The 23,243-nt window shown below is 33.1% G+C and overlaps 1 protein-coding gene across 3 annotated transcripts in view; it reads left to right on the forward strand.

Moving 5' to 3' along the window:
* LOC111514167 (sterol O-acyltransferase 1-like) overlaps nucleotides 1–23,243 on the forward strand; it is a 56,014-nt gene continuing 32,771 nt past the window's right edge. The window contains exons 1-2 of one of the 3 annotated variants that reach the window (XM_074170194.1): nucleotides 1–21; nucleotides 21,629–21,710. In XM_074170194.1, coding sequence (XP_074026295.1) covers nucleotides 21,643–21,710 — 68 coding nt within the window. In that variant the 5' untranslated portion in view covers nucleotides 1–21; nucleotides 21,629–21,642. Of the gene's footprint in view, nucleotides 22–473; nucleotides 552–8,064; nucleotides 8,208–21,628; nucleotides 21,711–23,243 lie in introns of those variants that run through there. The other 2 variants (XM_074170193.1, XM_074170192.1) reach the window with 2 other exon arrangements.

The following is a 23,243-nucleotide window of genomic DNA, read 5'->3' on the forward strand; positions in this document are numbered from 1 at the left end:
CATATTCAGTCTTTTAGAAAAGTAAGTAAAAGACAATAGTATCGATAATAAAGCCATGGTGCTTAACCTACAATACCTCATTTTAGGCCCGAGGAGAGTTGGTGTGTGGGATTTGTTGGTTTGACTGAGTACATGTTTAAACGAAAGTGATTTCAGTTGTGTATTTTCAGTAGAGAAAAGTGAGTGAATGACACAAACACAATACCCCTACAATATTTATTCCGAATACGAATAGCATAAAACCCATAGGAAATGAGATATTTGCAATGAAAGTGTGAAAAATCGATTTTGACCTTGGAATTTCTGTGTCGCGGACACCCTACGACTTTTAGGGTGCCAAATCGAAGATTCATACAACTTCATAGTTGACTATCTCTCATTTCGAGATACTTGTCTTTATTTGACTAATATTCCTGGGCTATGAACCCATGAGGTACACATTTGTTTCTATTATGCATCTTTAAATATCGTTCGAACATCAATAAAGTGATAGTTGTATGGTGTCAATAGTGGAAAACGAATGTCAGCGGTGTCTGCGATCTGAATTCAAGGTAAGAATTTTTCACGATTGAAAAGTATTATTTGGTATGTCATTCATATTGTAAACATATTATGTTCTGACAGCAGTTTTTTGTACAGAGACAGTTCAAAACTCATTTATGTTATTGATAAACTGTCATTTCGCAAATAGTGAAACGTAGGTGCAGGGTAGTCCTTGATTGAAGGCAAACTGTAGACAAACAACACAAGTACTTCATTGAAATCACTCGTCGTGGTTTTTCACAGACTGTTTCGATCTATTTATATATATATATATATATATATATATATATATATATATATATATATATATATATATATATATATATATATATATATATATATATATATATACATATACACACACACATATATATATATATATATATATATATATATATATATATATATATATATATATATATATATATATACAGGGTGTCCCTGGACTTCCTCTTTTCCTCTCGGGAATGTATAGATGAGGTCAAAATATCACCAGTACTTCATATAACTTTTTTTCCTAAAAGTCTTCGTAACCAAGTTACGGGCCCTCGAAGTTACAAAATGAAAAATGTTTTTCTTTGATAACTTTTCAAGTGAATATTCAAAATCATCCAAATTTTGGTAATTGACTAAACAAATGAATTCCGTCGATGAGCTTTCATGCAAGAGTCAGTTGTTTTGCTACAAAGTCAGGAACGGACTACCCCCGATGGTCCACACCCCAAAACTTTGAAATGACAGATATTTTTCAATATTTTTCAACAAAATAAGGTTACTTGGACAATTTTATGAATAAAAGTACTCGTGTGGAAAGTCGATCGGAGCAACGAGGAAAAGAGGAAGTCCAGGGACACCCTGTATATATATATATATATATATATATATATATATATATATATATATATATATATATATATATATATATATGCCTCAATACAGGTACTTCAGGTACTTTAGGTAAACTTGCCTGTATTTAGATTACATCAGGTACTATTCATTGTGTTGAAACTTCTCTAGGTTTATTGTTTCTAGGAGTGTATATTGATTTGTTTAATATATTAAACATTCGGATACAGAAATATAGCGAGGACACCCTGTACATGTATTGAAACCCACAGCCTTGACAGGAAACAAGTACAAAAGAGTGGGAAATTCAAATATTAAGATTTGTACATCGAAATTGATTGAAAATCGAAAAACAGATAACCGATATAGGTTAGAAAGAAATATCAGATGAAATTGAATTGATATCTGTGATGAAAAATCGAAAAAGGTATAATAAACTAATTGTTATTATTTAGGAATGATGAAAAATTCAAAAATTATTGTTGTGAACCATTTCCTCAGAAACTGACATTAAGTGATGCTTTTGGAAAATATTTATATTTACATATAAGTGAGGTCAACTATTTTTGTAGTATCTAAATTTAGGAACCAATGTTAAATTCGTAGAATAGATAATTTTCCTGATAAAGAAGTTGAGAATTTGTATATATGGTATATAGGTGGTAGGTATATATATAGGTGGTAACTAGGGAAAGAAATAGATTTTCTACTATTTTGTAAATAAACGAGATTCTTCTTGAGGCGACGAAAGAAAACGCCACGCTCCATATACTTTTTTTAAATCATTGAATAGGTTTCTAAAATACGCAACTTTGTTACAGTCGGTGGCCAAGCGGTTCGGCGTGGGTGATTTGTTCACTCACTCGAATTGACTGCCGTGTTGGTCGGTGGTTCAAGCCCTAGTCTGTCCAAAAAAGCCTAGTCGGACCAAAAAACTTTAGGTATATAAATAGCTAACACTTGTCTTTAGATTCATTCCATATCAATTTGCTTCTCCTGAAGATGCTAACCTTGTAAGCGAAACACGCGTCGAGTGCAAAAATATCAGTTTGGTGTCAGGGTAATTGATCTCTAAAAAGAGTTTTCAACTTCTTCACCAAAGGTTCCAATCTAATAGTTTAACGAGGTCTTACCTTTTAACGTGTGATTCCTTGGAGGTTCATTACCCTCGTGTCTTGAACATGCTATTGTAGTTCCTGTTTACGAAAAAAATGATAAGAACTTAATCTCCAACTACAGCGGTATTGCATTGCTGTCTTCATTTTAAAAAATTTTCGAAAAATCCTCAACAGACTTGTATCCTTCTGTGAAAAGTATAACCTACTTGTAAAGAGACAATATGGATTCCATTCTGGTTTATCAACCCAAGATGCTACTGTTTCTCTGGTCAATCATGTTTCATTCAAATTTGAAAATAGCGAAAAATCGGTCAGTATTCTATTTGATTTGTCACGAGCATTTGATACCATCAACCATCAACTTCTCCTCGATGAATTTTTTGATATTGGAGTTCGCGGCCAAAGTCTAAAATGGATAAGAACTTATTTGACTGGCAGAACACAATCTGTTAAGGTTAGGCTCAAATCTGGAATATATCATTCTGAAAATCGTAACATCTTAACAGGTGTTTCCCAAAATAGTATCCTGGGCCCTACTCTCTCTTATTCGTCAACGATATCTCTAATTGTAATCGACAACATTGTACTGTACAATTTGCTGATGACACGTCCTTCTTATTGAGCTCTTCTTCTTGTGAAGGGTTATCTGACCAGGCTGATATTGCAGTTGCTAATAGGCTTAATTACTGCGCCAGAAACGGCCTATTACTGAATAGCAATAAATCTGATATCATTGTTTTCTTGCTTAGAGAAATGGACTGCAATATATTGGTTAGAGCTAATACTAAATATATTGTACAGAAAAAATCAGTCAAATTCTTAGGGTTGAATATTGACTCCCAATTATCCTGGAATGATCATATGTCATACCATAGCTGCTGGTTATACTTTCAGGCAAAATTACAATCTTATAGTTCCTGTACACAAATTAGCATCTGTATAAAACATACCTCATGTTATGTCTAAAAAATGTTCAATAAACTTCCAACATTCATTAAGAAAATTTCATATCTCATGAATTTCAAAAATAGCGTTAAAAGTATTCTCTACAAAAATGCCTTTTATTCACTCGATGAATATTTTCAAATTGATCTGGCTGCTTGACGATGTTTTCTTTAATTGTTTTATATAATTATCTCCTACATCTGCTATTGATTTAATTTTTTTATATATATTCCATATTTTATCACTTGATATTTTCAACTCCAATCTTCACTGTGTTTGTGACGATTTCCATGCTTGTAAAAAAGTCTCAGGAAAAATTAAGTATTGTATTGTATTGTATTGTATTGTATTCTCAGGGGATTTAATGAGATAATAGGATTGATTCAATTTCTTGGATGTGAACTCTATACATTTTTGCCGAGTGAAATGTGAGTCCATTCTTATTCCAAAGAATTTTGTTGACCTTGTTAATGCCAAAGATTTATTCTGGAAAATGAAATTGAAATCATGTAGACTTCGACAAGAATTTGCGAATTCCATGCAAACAGTTTTTCTCAGGTTAACTATAAGTCTATTCATGTAACACCAGTCATCAAATTCATGTAGGACTGAGTTCACAAGGTTATGCTTTTCTTTCGTTGTTTTACTTGAAAGAATAATGGAAGTGTCGTCTGCGTAATAGTATATTGCACCATTACTTATATTATTAGGTGGATCATTCACATATAATAGAAATTTTAGTGGACCGAATACACTGCCTTGAGGTGTTCCATTTGTTACAAATAATTTATCGTTATATCATTCTGTTTCCCCTGGAAATATCTATTTGTTAGAAAAGACATTATGAGCTGATGTATGTTTTCTCGAATAACAATCTTAAATAGCTTATCTGATACGAATTTAATATTCAAAATGTCGAAGGCTCTACTCAAATAAAAAAATAAACCTACCACACTGTTTTTTTTATCCATTGAATCATGTACTTCTTGTACAAAGTTGAACGTCTGTCTGAATAGAACTCGTCTTAAGAATAATAGGCCTTTGAAATCAGAAGCTTTTTTACAGACTTTCTGAATTTAGTCCTACATTTCATGCCTTTGATCTTAATTGGCAAGTGGTTGAACATTGGAATCGGTAAACTAATATTGAGCTTATTTCTGGCATTTCGTCGAGCTGACATGAAAATTTCCGTCCTATATTTTTTTGCATCAAACATACCATTTCCAATTTAAATATGGAAGGCAAGGTCAAGATTTCATGCCTTCTGAATAGAGGTCGACAAGAATCCCTGAATTCAACTCTACACATATTTCTAACTCCTCTTTTTTGTAGTATAAACACCCTATCATACATGTATTGGCAACACGTTCCCCAAAAACACATACCGTATCGCAGATGGGAATCTATGAGAGCAAAGAACACATTTTTTGCCACAATAGTGCCCAGTTCATTTGCTGATACTCTGACTGCAAAGCATCCTGATGGAATTTATTTACATGGGTTATTTATGTGACCTTCAAAATCTAAATTTTTATCAATTTGTGGTCCCAGAAATTTTGCTGACGTTTTGTTTTCTATTATTTGAATACCCAGGTAAATATCCAGTGTAGAGCACTTGAAGGTGATGATGCTAGTTTTTGAGATATCATATGACATTTTATGACTAGCATTACACCAGTCTTTTATTTTTATAATATCCTTGCTGATCATGCAGTTCCCGTTCATTTTTGCAATGTCAAAATAACGTTGTGTCAACTGCGAATTGGGTTATTTCTGCAGCTACATTGATACGGGCTAGGTTGTTAATATATAACAAGAAGAGAATTGGGCCTAGAACCGATCCTTGTGGAATAACACAAGTAACTGTTCGGGAGTTAACTCTTTTGAGTACGTTCCAACAAGTATGATCTAATGTGCGACCTCAAAGTGATATCAATGAAGACGGAACTTTGAATTTTATAGCGACTGGAAGACAATGAAGAAGAAGAAATGATAACTCTATATTCAATTCTTCAAATTTTAACGTTCATAAATGTAGAAAATAATATTTCCCAATGAAAACATCAATACGAAATTCATTTCTCTTCTTTTTATTCAGTCAGGAAGTAATGAATATAAATGAGATTGAAATCAATAAATAATTAAAGAATTTCCCTTGATAACTCCATAATTACATTGGTTGTTACAAAATTGTTGATTTTAATCACTATAATTATAATAATATAATAATTATAATAATAGTAATAATATCGTTTATTATGCATAAAAAATACATTTATACATAAAAGGAAACATGTTAGGTTATCTTCCTCGCCTCCCAAAAATTATACAGTGAGTGTAAGAAAATAATTATAAAAATAAGTATTTACTATCATAACAATGATAGAGAAGAGAAAAAAAAATAATAGATCATATAGTTGCTAATAACTCTTACTATTCGTGACATCATTTTGGTCAATTTAACAATTTCATTACACTAACATACATTGAATTTGAAATTTTTCAAATAAGCACTGAGCAGTAAGCATCTGTGATTTTATTTCTTTCTTGAATTGATGAATATTATGATTTAAAAGGAGTGAAAATACATTCAGATAAGAAGGTGCTATATAAGAAAAACATCCTTGAAATTTGAAAGTACAGTGCCTAGGTATGTTGAATGAGTTAATTCTCAAATTGACCATATGTATGTCAGACTGCCTGCTTAATAAACTTTATTGAAGCAACTCAAATAAACAATTTTTTATCAAATACCGGACTCTATACCTCACATTCAGCTCCTTAATTTTTAACAAAAATGGTGTGACATGTTCACCATATGGTATACAGCATACGAACCGAATGCAAGCATTTTGTATACGTTGTAACTTCTGCTTGTTATATTGCGGCAAAAATTGTAATACCCCGAACAACAATACTCGATATGGAGGGTGAATAAGAGTTTTAACTAACCTGAGTTTCAAAGAGTTATCTATGGTTACGCCAAGATTTTTAGCACTGTCTATCCAGTCAATGTATTCGTTTTCGAGAGAGAGCCTAAAGTTACACTGAGTTTCTATTATTTATTTTTGAGACCCTATGCATAACGCCTAAGTTTTATTTGGATAGATTTATAGTACATAATTCTTCGAGTATAGAAATGTTTTTTGCAAATATGTGTTTATATTGGCCACGCAACTTTCTGTATCGGTATTATGAGAAGACAAATATATCTGTATATCATCTGCGTATAGATGTACTTGACAATGTGATAAGAAAGTGGAATGATCAAAAATAAACACTAAAAACATCAAGGGTCCTGAAATACTTTCCTGCGGTGCACCTGAGATTGTTTCTTTTAGGAATGACCATGAGTAATCATCCAGTTTGACCCTCTGTGATCGGCCTGTGAGATAGCTGGTCATCCATTTGAGAGAAATGTCATCGAATCCTATGAACTTGAGCTTGTTGATGAGAAAATCGGAATTAACTGAATCGAAAGCTTTACTTTGATCAAGCAGTACAAGAATGGTGACTTTTGATTGATATCTCTCAAGATCGTCGATTAGGTACTTTCAATAGGACAGTCTATGTTTCGTGTTTTTTGCGGAACCCAGACTGTTCGTATGGTAGTATTTGATTTTCTTGAAGAAAAACTCATATTTGACGGAAAACATTTTTCTAGAATATTTTAGAGAATGAGGGTAGATTTCTGATACGGCGTAGGTCACTGAACGTGGTAGGTGGATTCTTTTTCGGAATTGTCTGAATGACAGGGTATTTTTCTTCATCGATACAGTGTTGTATAACTAAAAAAATCATCTTGTTAGTTAAACTGTCAATACCTAAAGCATTAGATTTTATTTCTTTGATAGGTGTGAAAATGTCATCATCAGATATATCGGTGAGGGAAAAGTTCATAGGAGCGTTCAATTTATTATTATCGTAGAAGGAAATAGTGTTGTTATTTACTATTGAATGTCCAGCCACGTTTAAAAAAGAATAATTGATTTCTTCAGGTCTACGTAGTTCAATTGGCAGGCTATTGGTTTGCGAGGATGATTTTGTAGTAACACCCCAATCTGCAAGATTTCTCCATTTCATTTTTGAATTGTTTTTATTTTTGTTCAGAACAAATTGTATATATGCTGTTTTTCCAAGTTTTACTAAGTCATTGACGTAGTTGCGTAAAGTTACGTAGTACTGTCTAGCTGCTGCTGTCTTTTTTTAAAACATAATAGTCAATGAAAAATCCAAATTATTGAAAATTATATCTTTATCAATACTTTATGAACTTCATATGGCATGTTTTTAATCGGAACCACAGGTTGACTTCGAATGATACTCTAAATTAGTCTAAATAATTAAAAACTGCGCTCGCTCTAAAATGATTCAAGATATATTATAACCCCTGAAATATTTATGCCGAATAAAAATAGCATTAAACCCATAGGAAACGGGATATTTGTAATAAGTATGTGGAAATTCGATTTAGACTTCGGAATGTCTACGATAAGTAGACATTACAAGGTCTGAACGATAGTAGATAAGTTTAAGGGTGCCAAAATGAAGATTCATACAACTTTACAGCTGACTATCTCCCATTTCGAAATACTTGCCCTCATTTGACTAATATTCCTGAACTATGAACCCATGAGATACAGATTTGCTTCCATTGAGCATCTTTAAATATCGTTCAAATATCAATAAAGTGATAGTTGTGTTGTGTCAAGTGTGGAATACGAATGTCAGCGGTGTCTGCGATCTGAATTCAAGGTAAAATTTTTATGATTTTTTTACGATTGAAAAGTATTATTTGATTCATCAGTCATATCGAAAACAAATGTTCTAAGAGCAGTTTTTTTGTACGGAGACAGTTCAAAATTCATTTCTGTTATTTTTTCAATACCGATAGATTTCAGCATGACCAGATGTCCTCTATTGAGGGACTGTGTGGTTATTTCGCTGATAATGAATTGTCAGTAAATGATGAGTTTCGAATTTTCGGGAAGGTACTCCTCAATTGAAGACAAACTGGATAACTGTAGAAAACCAGGACGAGTACTTCATCAAGAACACTCGTCTCGGTTTTTTATAAATTGTCTTCAGTATACTGGCCGTTTCTTTTATCGTGTGTTAACATTGCTATATTCCAAACCAATGGTGCTCAACCCCAGGCCCGCGGGCCACAATGTGGCCCACGAAACAATTTCAAATGGCCCGCGCAGAATGTTGAAACAGTTCTTGAACTTTTCTTGATTTACTGAAGAATACATCCTGGTTGAGTGACCTTGTTGACGTTAAGAATTACGTTAATATTTTGAATTTCAAATTACAAGGTGAAGATTGTTCACTTCCGACTATGTTTAAATTGATAAGCGAATTCAAAGCAAAATTAAATCTCTTTACAATTAATTTGACTACAGAAAATATTGACCTTTTTGCCACACTGAAACATTTGAAAGAGGAGCTCAATATTGATTCTGTTACTCTAAATACCAATCTAAAATTCGATGCTCTCACAGTCGTTTGAGAAGAGATTTCAAGACTTTGAAAGCAAAAAACAAACTATACAAATTTTTATAAATCCTTTCCTAATAAGTTTGGCGAAAATAGTTAGTTATCCTGCCAATATTCAGTTGGAACTGAATCACGATACGTTGAAAAACTTTTCTGCCAACAAATTGTTTTCGAAAGAACAAAATTCTTCAGAAGATTTTGCAGATTTCTGAAAACTGGTACCAAAAGCAGAATTTCCAGCAATAACTGATCTAGCATTACAGTTTTTAAGTAGTTTTGAATCAACATATATGTGTGAAAAGGTATTTCCAGACCTTGATTATGTAAAAAATGAATGCCGCACATCCTTAACTGAGCAACATGTTTGTGACTTGTCGTTACTATCAACATCGGATTTGTCGCCTACCATAGGTAAATTATTAAGAGAAACAACTGTAGAAATCACGTTGATTGTAACAACGACTTACCCTAGATTTAGATTTGAGAAGATACATACTTAAAATCAACTTTTTTTCTTTATTTACCTGCTATATTTTAGCATAAGATACTCGCTGTTTGTTCATAATACTACCTAATAAACAAAAATTTAATTTTATTCCTTAATATTGGGTTTTTATTGCGCATGTCCTGAGGGTAACTGAAATAGGAATTGTAAGTCGCCCGTCGTGAAGTCTAAATCCACCGTTTAGCACGACCGTTAAAAATGTTGAGCAGCCTTGTTATAACCGTAACAGATATGAAGACGATTAAATGAAAAACAAAGTAACTGTCATCGGGAGCAATACAATGGTCGAAAGAAATTTACGAGGACTCTCGTCTTTCTCGAGTTATACGGGGATAACCAAAAATGCCGAATGGAATTGTTATTTCGGAGAACATTAAAAAAATGGAAAAATTTTTTTATCGTATTCGAATTGTACTATGACGATGTAATAATAAATATTCGATATTCGACCTATCTTTCTTATTACAGATATTGATAGAACAATAATTTCACAATCCAGGAGTATATCACATTTGATATTTTTATAGCGTTTCATTTGAAATAACTACCATTATCAGTGACAACAATTTCAAATTACGGAACTGTCGGTCCTTATGTAAATTGTTTTGATTTCTTCAAAATATAATTCAGAAAACCCAAAAACTTCGACAGGTAGGTAACCTAACACAATGAAAATTCGTACTTTTTTATTTTGTAAATTTTTTGTATTGCTGTAATCCGTCTTTCAAGACTTCATTCTTCCTAATCAATTATAATTCGTAATATTTTTATAATTTCGAATCCTGAAAGGAAAATATAAGTTTTTGCTCAAAACTCAATTGTTGTATAATTTGGTATGATCAAAAAGCTTCTCAATTCATTTACCATCTTACACGCGTAGGCTTTGCTTGGTTTCTATGACAGGAAAAATGAATGCGTAGTTGATATTTGTTAAGTATAAATGTGCCATTGAAAGAGCAAAAAGGGGGCTCATGATAATTACATAAATACCTCCACCGATAAAATGAGGGATATATGGAATATGATAAATTACGAAAGAAATCGTCTGAATAATAAAAAATTGACACTAGAAGACGACCAGAAAGAAATTTGAGGGACTATGTATGGTGCATTTGACAGAAAGAAAACAAGAAAATGTGTGGTTACTGGAAGTGTGAGGAATCAAATAAATGTTATTGGTAAGCAAATATTATCGCATACAAATTTACATAATGAAAACATCTTTTTATTTTAATTGAGGATTGGCCAGTTACAAAAATTATACTAATCGAAATTGTTCTTTACGAGAAATTGCCCACGAAATAGGGATTTCTGTGAAATCCACCAGAACTATTTCGAAAAAAAAACAAATATAAATGCTACAGGATTCGCAAAATTCATCACCTCAATGAAAGGGATTACGGAAGGAGAGTACAATTTGCGAAGTTGTTAAGATGTAGAAATAGAGAAGTTGGAAATATTTGTAAAAGAATAATATGGACGGACGATTCAAAATTCACCAACAATGGTTGGTTTAACAGAAATATCCATTTCAGGTGGAATAATACAAATGAACATTAACTTAGGAAAACCAATCTCTAAGGAAGGTTCGGAATAAATATTTGGTTGGGAATCATGGGAACGAACATCCTTGGCCCTCTCTTTTACGATGATCATTTGAATAGGGGAATGTTTCTTCATTTACTATTCGATGAATTTTATGGCTACTTAGATGAATTGTCACTGAATATCCGCCATGAAATACAATATTTTCAACAGGACGGCGCTTCTCCCCATAATGTAGCAATAGTAAGGGAACATTTAGATGCAGTATTCTCAAGAAAATGGATTGGAGACAATGGACCAATCAACTGGCCAGCTCGATCCCCAGATCTCATTCCTTTGATTTTTTTGTCTGGAGATACATGAAGGATAAAGTGTTTTCAATACCAAGTACAGATATCGACCATCTCAAACAAAAAATTTGAGATGCTAGTATTAGTATTGAAATCTGTTCAAATCTGTTTAAAATAGATTTGGAAAAGCTGAATACACTTAATTGAATTAATGAATCGAAGATGTTTTTTATATTAAAGTGTATAATTTTTAAAATTCTTGTAAAGCGCTTTCGACTTTCGTCATCATCAGGGCTCACTTGTCAGGCAACAGGAAGTATCAAATTCAGTACATTGCACATTTGTGATATTTGACTTATATTAAAAAAATAGGGTTATAGCCAAGAAAATACATTTTTGGATTGAAGTCATGTGGTTCAGTCAAAGTATTATATGAAGTAGTATATATTCATATACTATATATACATATATATTCATAGTAGTGTATATTCATATAATACTTTGACTGATCCACATGGCCTCAAACCAAAAATGTATTTTCTTGGCTATAAGCCTATTTTGTTTTATATAAGTCAAATATTACAAATGTGCAATGTACTGAATTTGATACTTTCTGTTGCCTGACAAGTGAGCACTGATAATAATAATAATAATAATAATAATAAACGACTTTATTGCTTACATACATAGAGCAAACAAAAATACACATATGATATGAATTTGGCCCAAAGCAAAAGGCGAAGTTCAGTTTATAATATGATATAAAATCAGCTCATGAACTTTTCTTCCACTTAACCTTGAGTACATCGCTAGGTGTGTTGAACTCAACAATATAACAGAATTGAAAAAGAAAAAAAAAAGAAAGTTGAATAATTAAAGCTATTTCTAATATAATTTCCATCGTACGATATCAGAACTGCATTGAAAACAAATGTTTTTGTAGGCCTTCTTGAATCTTTGCAAACTGTAAGATTTGAACGTGGTAGGGACCTGATTGTATATTGAACATATTTGATGAGTATAACTACGCCTGAATATTTCTAATCTGAATATTGGCGGTGAAAGGGTTCCTTTATATCGGATATTTAGAATATGTGTATCGGATCGAAAGGTGATTTTTCTGTGCAAATATGAGGGTGTTTTATCGAAAATAATTTTTTGAAAAAGAACAGCAGCATGTAATCTCCTTCTATTACTCATATTTAGCCAACCATTATCTTTTAATTTGTGTGAAATATGTTCTCTTCTGCGGATACCAAATAATAATCGCAAGGGTGAGTTCTGTACTTTTTGTATTTTCGATTGATATTGGCTGGACAAGAATGGACCGTAGAGTACATCTGCATAATTAAATACGGACAGTACCTTTTAATGACTCACACAAATTTGATTTAATTTGAAAAGGAAGGAAATATCTATTGCTATATATAGTTTTAAGAGTGAAGTATGCACGTTGAATAAGCTGATTTATGTATTTTTCAAATTTTAAATTGAAGTCCAATATTATACCTAAACTTTTGGATTCATTACGTTTTGAAGTACTTCATTTTTTATTACAATATTTACACTATCAGAAATCTCATCTCTTTTGTTTTTGTTGCCAAAAAGAATAACATTAGATTTACTGCAATTAATACTAAGACAGTGATCCTCTGCAACTTCAATGAACTTATTAAGTTCCTCATTTATAAGGTCACATGACTCTACTACCGTACTGGGGTGAAAACTATAATAAATTTGAGTATCATCCGCATATAGGTGTACAATACAAATCTGAAGAGTTTTCACTAGGCAGGAAGTATATATAGCAAAAAGCAATGGCCCCAAAATGGAACCCTGGGGTACTCCACATTTCAAATCCATATAATTGGAGGATAGCCCATCAACTAAAACCATTTGTTGACAACCCCTAAGGTATGATGCCATGAGGTTCTTAGCATTATTCGACAGTCCTATATAAAGTAGAATTTCAAGCAATAAATTATGGTTGATAGTATTAAAAGCTCTGCTGAAATCTAACATGACCAAAACAGTACACTCACCTTTGTCCGTAGCTCGTATAATATCATCAATAATATGGAGGAGTGCCGTTGTACAACTATAATTTTTCCGAAATCCAGATTGCGTTATAGGTAATAATGAAAACTGATCAACATGTTTTTTTTAATTGTACTTCTATAGCCCTTTCGAGTATTTTCGATGAAGTTGGCAGGATACTTATTGGACGCAAGTCTTTGAATTCATGTGGATTTGACTTTTTAGGTAATATTTTCACAACGGCTCTTTTCCACAGTTCAGGAAAAATATTATGAGTTATACAAAAATTTACAATGTGTGTGATGTAAGGAATTATATGTGGACAGCATAATATCAATAGTTTTAAATTTAATCCATCTTCACCAGCAGCATTTGTGTTAATAGCATTTATTGTTTGATGAACAAATAAGTCATTCACTTCTTGAAATTCAAAATCTGATTCTTCAATCTTTTTGTGTTTGTATGACAAAAGTAATTGCTCAGAAGGTTCTTTTGTAACACAAGAATTGATAAAGAATTGATTTATTTCAGCAGGACTTTTCAAATTATCTGGTACTGTGCTTGACTTGTTAGGTATAACGTTATGAGCCCTCAAAGTATTCCAAAGACTTTTAGAATTTTTATTACTGAGCTGGTATGTAAAAAATGCTTTTTTCTCTCTTCTAACAACAGAATTTGTGTAGTTCCTCATGTCCTTATAAAACTGAAGGTGATGCACAGATTTAGTTCTCTTATACCTGTTCAGCGCTTTATCACGTATTATCAACATTTCTTTGATAGCGCCAGTTAACCAAGGAGCTCTGGGCTTCGAAACACGCGATGTTATTAGAGGCAGATGTCTATCAAACAGGCAAATCAGACAGTTGATTAAAAATAAAAGTTCTTTGTTATTTTTTCATCAACCCGTTCCTGATCATATCGTTAAAATATTTAAAAGATCTGTACGTTTTCATTTTGGGATCCTGCTTCTCAACACACAACCTGACTTTACATGCGGCTATATCATGATCAGCAATGATACCTGTTGCGTGGATAACTCCCCTTTCAACAACCCAGTTAGATGAGGTAATAATACCATTAAGTAAGGTAGCAGTAGTAGTTGTGATTCTTGTAGGAATTTCTATGATTTGACCAATACCAAAGCACTCTAAAACAGATGACATTTTATTCACATAACGATTATCAATATTTAGAAAATCTATGTTAAGATCTCCGCCGCATATGATTTCATCTACAGTAGGATGTATTAAACTTAGTATATCTTCCAATTCAGCTATGAAAAGATCATTATTTATTTTTGAAGGCTTGTATATTGCACCAAGAGCAATAGTTCTACCTTTAATTTTTATATTTACCCAGAGTTGTTCCGATACCTTTCCACGATGATTCAATTCTTCGCTATATATCCTAATATTTACGTAAATGCACAAACCTCCTCCTAAGCTACCTCTATCTTTTCTGTGTGTTTTCACACACAAAAAATATATCAAATTGTTGATGTTCATCTATAAGTAATTTTACCGATTGCAAAGAAGGCAAAAGCGACCTTGCATCTAGACAACCTATGTATAAATTATCAAGCATTTTTATTTTATTCCGTACGATAAGAAATTAAACCAGAAAAAAAAAGAAAAAAAAAGTGAAAGTAAAAACTATGAACTCGAAATAGGGACTTGAATCCGAACACATCCCAACTGCACCCATGTGCCACTTCTTAATCTATCAAAATGTATGAACTTTTGTAATAGTGAACTCAGTTAGATATTATATGAAAATGAACAACGAAAACTACTAAACTGGCATTGAATATAATCAAATCCTACAGAAAACTGAAGAGAAAAAAAAACAAAAAGAATAATTCTCATTACAGCATATACGAACTCAAACTTCAGCCAAATCATCTATGGAGGTAATCTTGGTAATATTATTATCGGCCAACTTCAAGAAGACGGTACCTGAACTTGTCCACACTTTACCATCTTTTCCAGCTTTTTGTATGGCCATCTTAAACAAAGTTGATTGTTCTTTCGTTAAATCTTCTTTGATTACGTATTTAGTACCTTTAAGATACTTTTTGTTGGAGAAGATAACTTGTCTGGTATATCCATTGAAAACATTCACCAGCACTGGCCTAGATTTCTTTGCATTAGGTTTTCCCAGTCTGTAACAACTTCCGACATCAGAGTTTTTGATAGTTAGGTTCATTTTCGTATTGAAGATTTGTAGTGTACGATCTTTAACGCTTTCATCATTCATCTCTTCCAAGCCATAGACAATAATATTATTTCTACGAATCCATTTCTCAAATCTTTCATTCTGTTTGACCATCAATTCAATAGTATTTTCTTGTTTTTAGACTACTTTTTCTAACTCAGTGGTTTTTTTCTGTAATGTCTCCAACTCCTTATCAATATCTCCACGAATTTTCTCGAAGATTCCGTTAGTTATCTCGGTGATGAAAGGTTCAGACGTGCACAATTTATTGACTGCGGACTTAATTGCTAGGTGCAATTGATCTCCGTCCTCGCCCCTTTTCTGATGCCTTGTTGACATGTTATTACAAATATTGTACTTACAATGCAATGCACCTGTTTAAGTCAATCAAATGAAGGCCCACACGAAACAAGTAACCACTCCAGAAATCAGAGTAACAGACACAATTTTTCCTTCAATATCAACGAATTTAGCAGCACACGATGTGGAACACGTCTACTCACTAGGCATACTCCTAACGATGATGACGAAAGTCGAAAGCGCTTTGCAAGAATTTTAAAAATTATACACTTCAATACAAAAAACCTCTTCGATGCATTGAATCTGTTTTTCCGTTAACCCGCAGTCGCACCCCTACGAACGACAAACCTCAGAAGTCGAAATTTGTGCGAGCCAAGGACTAACGAGGTCTTAAAATTTTTGATGTGTGATTCCTAACACCAATTAGAAAAATTTTCTGGACCGAAAATGTATGTGCATTCAGCAAAGAGGACGCCAATTCGAATATTTAATGTAGCTTTGATTTTCCGTATTGGTTTCATTTTCCCAAAAGTTCATGGTAAAATTAATTGTTTTTCTGTTTGATTGTTGTCACTGATGATGATGGTTATTTCAAATGAAACGCTATGAAAATATCGAATGTGATATACCCTTGGCTTGTGAATTCATCGCTTTTTAAATATCTGTAATAAAAAAGACAGACCCGTACTTGAAAAAAAAGTTGATGATGGCCATGTTGACACGGAATACTTTATAGAATATTTATTATTACTTTGTCATATTACACTTCAAATACAATAACATTTTTTTCCATTTTCTGGTATTCTCCTAAATAACAATTCCATTCGAAAAAAAAAAAAAACAGGATTTTTGGTGTGAAGGTTCGACGACTGCCTTTGAAAAAGAATCTTTTATAATTTTCGGGTATGCAGTCAATAAGGGGATGGTAAAATAAGTGAACTCTTTTTTCTGTTCTAGCTTTCGAGTCTTTATTGGCTCTTCATCAGGAACTCTACAATGAATTGATAATTGATTTTAATATTTATTCGACAAATTGTGAAACGTGTGACACTTACGAAAGTGAGGTTAGGAGTTAATCCCTTTCACTTGCCGCAATTTGTAAACATAACATTTCCCAAAGACAAACACTCTTGGTAAAAAACAACATTGAACATCATAGTCTGCCATGGAGACTATGATGTGAAGTTGACAGTAATAAAATTATTGACAGTGATTTTTTTGACCTTATTGCCAACATACAATGAGAGATGAGAAATAAAAAATATAAAAACACCAACTATCTAGGGTTGCCAATATTATATTACCTTTGGAAGGGTTGTCAGTTGTTAAAAGTCCCTTGTAGAGGGCGACTTAGTAGATATGAATAAATTGTGCTGAGATGATTTATGTTAGTTCTATAATAAATTGAATATGGTTCTTTAAAAATCTTTGTCATTTCGGGAAAAGTTCTCTTTTTTGAATTGGATTCATGTTCTAAGATAGTCACATCATCATAATCAGGTCTGTGGTCTAGTTGAATTGTATGTTGAGGTAGAACACAGGTCTTTTTAAAATTTCTAATATCGCTTTTATGAGATTAAATTCTGTCTTTCAATTTCTTTTTGGTTTGGCCAATATACTTTTTATCACATTGTATGCAAGGTTTGCAATAGACTACATTTGAATAATCTCAAATTGGTTCTTTGTCTCTTAATTTTGAAAAAATAATGTTCAATGTGAGTTGATTTTTATATGCAATTTTAATGTTCAGAATTTAAAAAAAAATTCAAAAAATTTTTTTCTGGAATTAAAATCGATTATCAATTAATTGTGAAGTTTTTGATGAAGAGCCAATAAAGACTCGAAAGCTAGAACAGAAAAAAAAGTTCACTTATTTTACCATCCCATTATTGACTGCATATCCAAAAATTATAAAAGACTCTCTAGGAATGTGTATGGTTTTGCAGGCAAATTCACCTGAAATACCTGAGTTAAGACGCTCTGACCGTATAAAGAGTTCAGTTTGAGGAGTGCCAGAACTACCAACTGTCGAAAGCGCTCGCAGATAATTAATAGAAGATATAAAGCTTCAAATCCTTTTTGTGGAATTCAATATGAAGTTGCATAAATCAAAAAAATAAATAAATATATATATAAATATATATATATATATATATATATATATATATATATATATATATATATATATATATATATATATATATATATATATATATATATATATATATATATAGTTTTAGGAATTATACTCTGAAGGAATTCAATTTTCAATTATCGGAAGTCGCCGACTTGAGTTTGATGATAGACACTACCTTGCACTGACGAGAGGCCAAACAGCCAGAATCTGGTCTTGCAAGTGGGGTCCAATTTATTGCGGCAGTTTTATTCCCAACAACATATGCAGTTATAACTTCAGTGAAGAATCCTGCACTGAAACCTGTCGGATATAATCCAACGCCTTTCGTGGTATTAGCCAGGGAAGTAGTTGTTTTCTGATGGGTGTCAGTCCATTAACCTACAGTATGTGGAGTTGAGACTGGCCTGAATGAATTGTTCTTCTGAATGATTTTTTTATATAATCAACATAATCAAATTATTATTTGTGAATATAGTTTTCGTATACTATACTTGAATACTACACTCGAAATTCATATTTCCTCATCTGTTAAGTATAGTGTCCGTACGCCACTGAAAGACGTCACAGTCATTTCTGAGAATAATGCGCCTACTATTTTGGAATTATACAGGGTGGGCCATCGAAAACTTGACATGGAGGTTTTGGGTACTAATCTTGCAAATCCTTGAAAACGCTCAGACAGGTCGATTTTTATTGGGAGGAAAACAGTTTTCTTTCCCATATACAGCGTCGTTACTTCAACCCCGGAGCAGAGGGGTAAACAACCCTTGGAATTTTAATAGGGAATAGAGGGCGAATCGCACATCTTTTGAAAGATCTTGTGATTCTCTAAACAATGGTGTAGCCTTTTTTAAATTTGGACGTATATGGAAGATTTCTTTCCGATAATTAACTTGTTCGATATTGTTGATAGCAAAAAATTGTTGTACGTCACTGATCAGTTGAAATGTATTTGGAATCCTTTCATTTGTTTCTTACGCCACTTTTTTGTTAATTTTTCTGTTTTTCTCTGATAAGAGTACTATTTCAATTGAGAAATGGTTAAAAATGCTGTTTATATTTCTCATTTTTATGTTAAAAGTGATATATACATCATTACTAATAGTAAGTTCCGTAGAGTGTTGCTTAAAAAACAATGGTTCACACAACTGCAGAGAGGATTGAGTTGATTGTACTATAGAATTAGTCGTTGTGCTGCGAGAGCCGCTGAACTGTTCAATCAACAACATGGGAAGAATGTGTCGCGACAGTATGTTTTCGATTTAATTGCAAAATTTCGGGCAACTGGATCTGTAGCGAATAAAAAACGGCAAATCGAACCACCAGTAACAAATGAGGCAACACAAGTGGCAATTCTGGGCCATATTGAGCTTGACTGACCATACTTTAGGCACAAGACAGTTAGCATTTGTTTCCGGGGTGTCACGAACTAGCATTCGGCGTATTTCAAAAACCCACAAAATGCATTCTCACAAGAATAAATCAACGCAAGAACTGAATGAAGATGATTTCGATCGACGCTGGCAATTTTGCGAGTTGGTTAGTGAACGAGCGGTGGAAAATCCACATTTTGTTTTCAACATTTGCTTCAGTGAAGAATGTTCTTTTTTTTCTGAATGGCACAGTTAATCGCCATAATTGTCGTTATTGGGCTGATTCAAATCCTCACATTTTTCATAAAGTGCATACTCAACGTCCACAAAAATCAAATGTATAGGCTGGAATATTTTGTGACCGTATTGTTGGCCCATTGTTTTTACAAGGCAATTCAACCGGACAAAAATATCTGGAATTTCTACAAGATATCATTAATCCTTTCGTCACTGATATTATTAAAAATGACCACAGTTATCGTGAGAATCTGTTAATATTTCAACAAGATGGGGCTCCTCCGTACTATGCTCTGCCTGTTCGGCAGTATTCAGATCAAACTTTTCCAGAGGCGGGGCACTATCGAATGGCCACCACGATCACCAGACCATTCGCTGTTAGATTTCTTTCTGTGGAGTTATTTGAAAAGCAGAATTTACTATACTCCTCCCGCATCACTCTAAGATTTAAAGCAGTGGTCGCCAACCTGTCGATCGCGAGCTACCGGTAGCTCGCGGAGGCAATTCTGGTAGCTCTCACAACGATTTTAATTTAAAAGAGACAAACTGCAAAAATCAGAAAAGCTTCCGAAAATTACACAAAAAAATCTAATTGTCATAATATTAAACATAAACAGCGGCAACGTTGCGGTGAGCGATCTGCCGCTGACGCCATCAAGCTAGAATCGGCTAGAACCGACCAGCCGGACCAGCGCGTTAGTGTTCGAGAACGATCTGGATTGCTTTGATCGGGATAAATACGCACGGCGCGGCGACATTGCGCTTAGTTTAAAACTGAACACGTAATCAACGTCCAGCGGTTGAGTTAGTAGAGAACAACAAAAATAATATTATGGCAAGCAGTTGTAATAAGGTAAAGACATACCACTCACATTCGGAATGGGAAAAACAATACTTTTCTACAGAAGTTAAACATGAAAATGTGTGTTTGTTATGTAATACTTCGGTCTCCGTTGCTAAATAAGGAAATATTGAGAGACATCATGAAACTGTACATTCTAATTTTGAAAAATCATTCCCACTACATTCTGCCACCAGAAAGAAGAAACTGAAACAGTTAAAAAAGCAGTTAATTGGACAAAAATCAATATTTTTAAGAACAGTCGACAAAAATGAGGCTGCAACTGAAGCATCGTACCGTGTGTCCCAGATAATTGCACAAAAAAAGAAACCTTATGAAGACGAGGAAATGATAAAACAGGCGTTTTTAGAAGCTGCTGATTCGTTATTTGTCAACTTTAGAATTAAAGACGAGATAGTTTCAGCTATAAAATCTATGCAACTTTCTGCTAATACAGTGATGAGACGTGTAGAAGTAATGAGCAATGATATTTTTTTACAGTTAAGAACTGACTTAGATAACTGTGTTTATTTTTCACTTCAACTGGATGAATCAACAGATGTCGTTGACACTGCCCAGATGGCCGTGTTGATATTGTGATATTGTGAATATCAGCCTTGTTTAACTGCGACAACGTACTTTCTATTAAGGGATCCTTTTCTATATCAAGACCAAAAACTGCAATCTTATTTTTTCTCAATTTCCTTTGCATCCAAAGGTTTTGTCGTTTCAACTTTTCAACATCAGCAGCGGTAGCCTCAACCTCTGAGTTAATATCTGAGATACTTTTCGATATTTGACTTTCCAAATATTCAGTATGAGCCTCACAAACTTTCTCTAACCTAGTTGTTTGTTCACTGTTAGCTTTTTGGATGAGGACAAAGAGTTCATCGGCAGTCAAATCATTCATATCAGGAAAAACTCTTATGAGCACTATTCACTAAGTCGAGACTCCCATGGTGGTAGAGGTACATGTCAAGTAAATAGCAAACATAAAAAGAAATTCTGCGATGAGTAGGCTTTTTACGCTATTTGAAATGATGGCTAATAATCAATATAATCGATGCGATTTCCGTGCACCGAGTCAAATTTTGGAATTTTTGACGAAAATATTTAAAAGCAAATACCTTTAACCAGCTTTGTAGAAAAATTCCTGTATTCTTCAGTTACTTATCAGTGATATCTGAATGTTTTACAGGCGATTCTTTCGAAATGGACTCTGGTGATGATCAAAGGAGTGAAAGTGAAGCAAAAGAAATAGCTGGAAGGAAATCTGTAGTGTGAGTTGCATGTTATTTATATTTGTCATGTATAGAAAAAACTGAATGATAATCTTGATTGATTTCATGAATTTCAAAACATCCAGTGGTACATTCCAACAATTCATTGTGAAAAATTTTGAATTATCTCACGGCTAGTACTGGAGTGCCACTAAGATTCAGCCAAAGCCTCGGTAGACAAAAACATTATCCTGAGGTGCGTTGAAGGACACGACAGGAGTGAAGGTGATCGCATTGCCGACTCTCTAGCGGTTGGACTGAGAACTTTAGGACCCAGTGACACCTGCGGCCCTGATGACTTCGATAATTGCGGAACTAGCCAAAAGTCACACCCATGCTCAATTCCTTAAGAGATGAGATAGAGGTGAACGATGCAGTCCTCCAGGATCACCTTGGGCGACCCTGGGAAGCTGGCGCCGAAGAGATATCTGGCGATGACTAGGAAAAACCTACGCTTAACAGTAGGATTTCTGACTGGTCACTGTCAACTAGGGAAACACCTCTATATTATGGGGCTACTAAAACATCAGATTGCCTCAATTCCTTAATTTCTTATGCAGTATGTCTTATCAGTACGGGAGCTAGCAACATTTGGAAAACAAGAATTTTAGAACAGTTGGTTTTTTGATATGCTGTCTTTCTTGCTTTTTTGTTTAGAGTCCGGGCTACCTGTCGTACCTAGACAGGTAAAAATCCTTTACTTTAAAAGAATTTTTTAAAGCCTAATTTTTAATTTTTTGCCTTTAGATAGATCCAACAGACATCAGTTTTTTATTGCCAGGCATTTTCATTGTTGTTAATTATGTGCCATACGAGATTTTTTTTTAATGAAAAATTCGTAGTATTTCTGAATGTCTGTAATTTTTATATTATTTTCTTTGAACATAAAATAATCTAAAATTAATTTGCCAGACGATAATTCGATTGTTAAGTAATTAATATAAATAAAAAAGTATTGAAAAGAATTGTGGTATAATGCTTGTGGTTAGAGAGACAGTTTAAAGTGCAAGAGAGATAAAAAGCGACGGCAGCGTATCGGCTAGTGTATAACAGAAAATGTTAAGAATGAGGCAGAAAATAATTGCAAAAATACATTACTTACACTTGTTCTTGTAAATACGAGTTGGAATGAAAAACTTCCAACATAAAAATGAAAATATAATTAAAATAAGCATACATTGAAAAAAATGGAATAAAAATTATATCAAGGAAAGTTCAAAAACTATATTTTTCAATTAAAAAAGTACTGATTATCACATGTGAATTGAAAATATATAATGCAAAGTTTTAGATTTTTTTTAATTAAAATATCTTCAGTCTATAATAGTGTCACGGAAAAAAGAGGCATCTTCATAATCATCATCTTCCTTCTCCCTCTCATCCCTCATCTTCCCTTCCACGGTCAGAATCATTTATATCATCGTCTTGAGAATTTTCATTGTCTGCCAATATTCCATCATCTGTAACAAAAAAATTAAAATTCCTGTAATTGTTTTTGTTCGTTATATAATAATTCAGTTTTTATTGAATAAT

The sequence above is a fragment of the Leptinotarsa decemlineata genome, unplaced genomic scaffold (genome assembly GCF_025532065.1).
Source record: "Leptinotarsa decemlineata unplaced genomic scaffold, Ldec_3_MD MMD2_P_RNA_scaffold_7, whole genome shotgun sequence".
NCBI classification, from domain to species: Eukaryota; Metazoa; Arthropoda; class Insecta; order Coleoptera; family Chrysomelidae; genus Leptinotarsa; species Leptinotarsa decemlineata.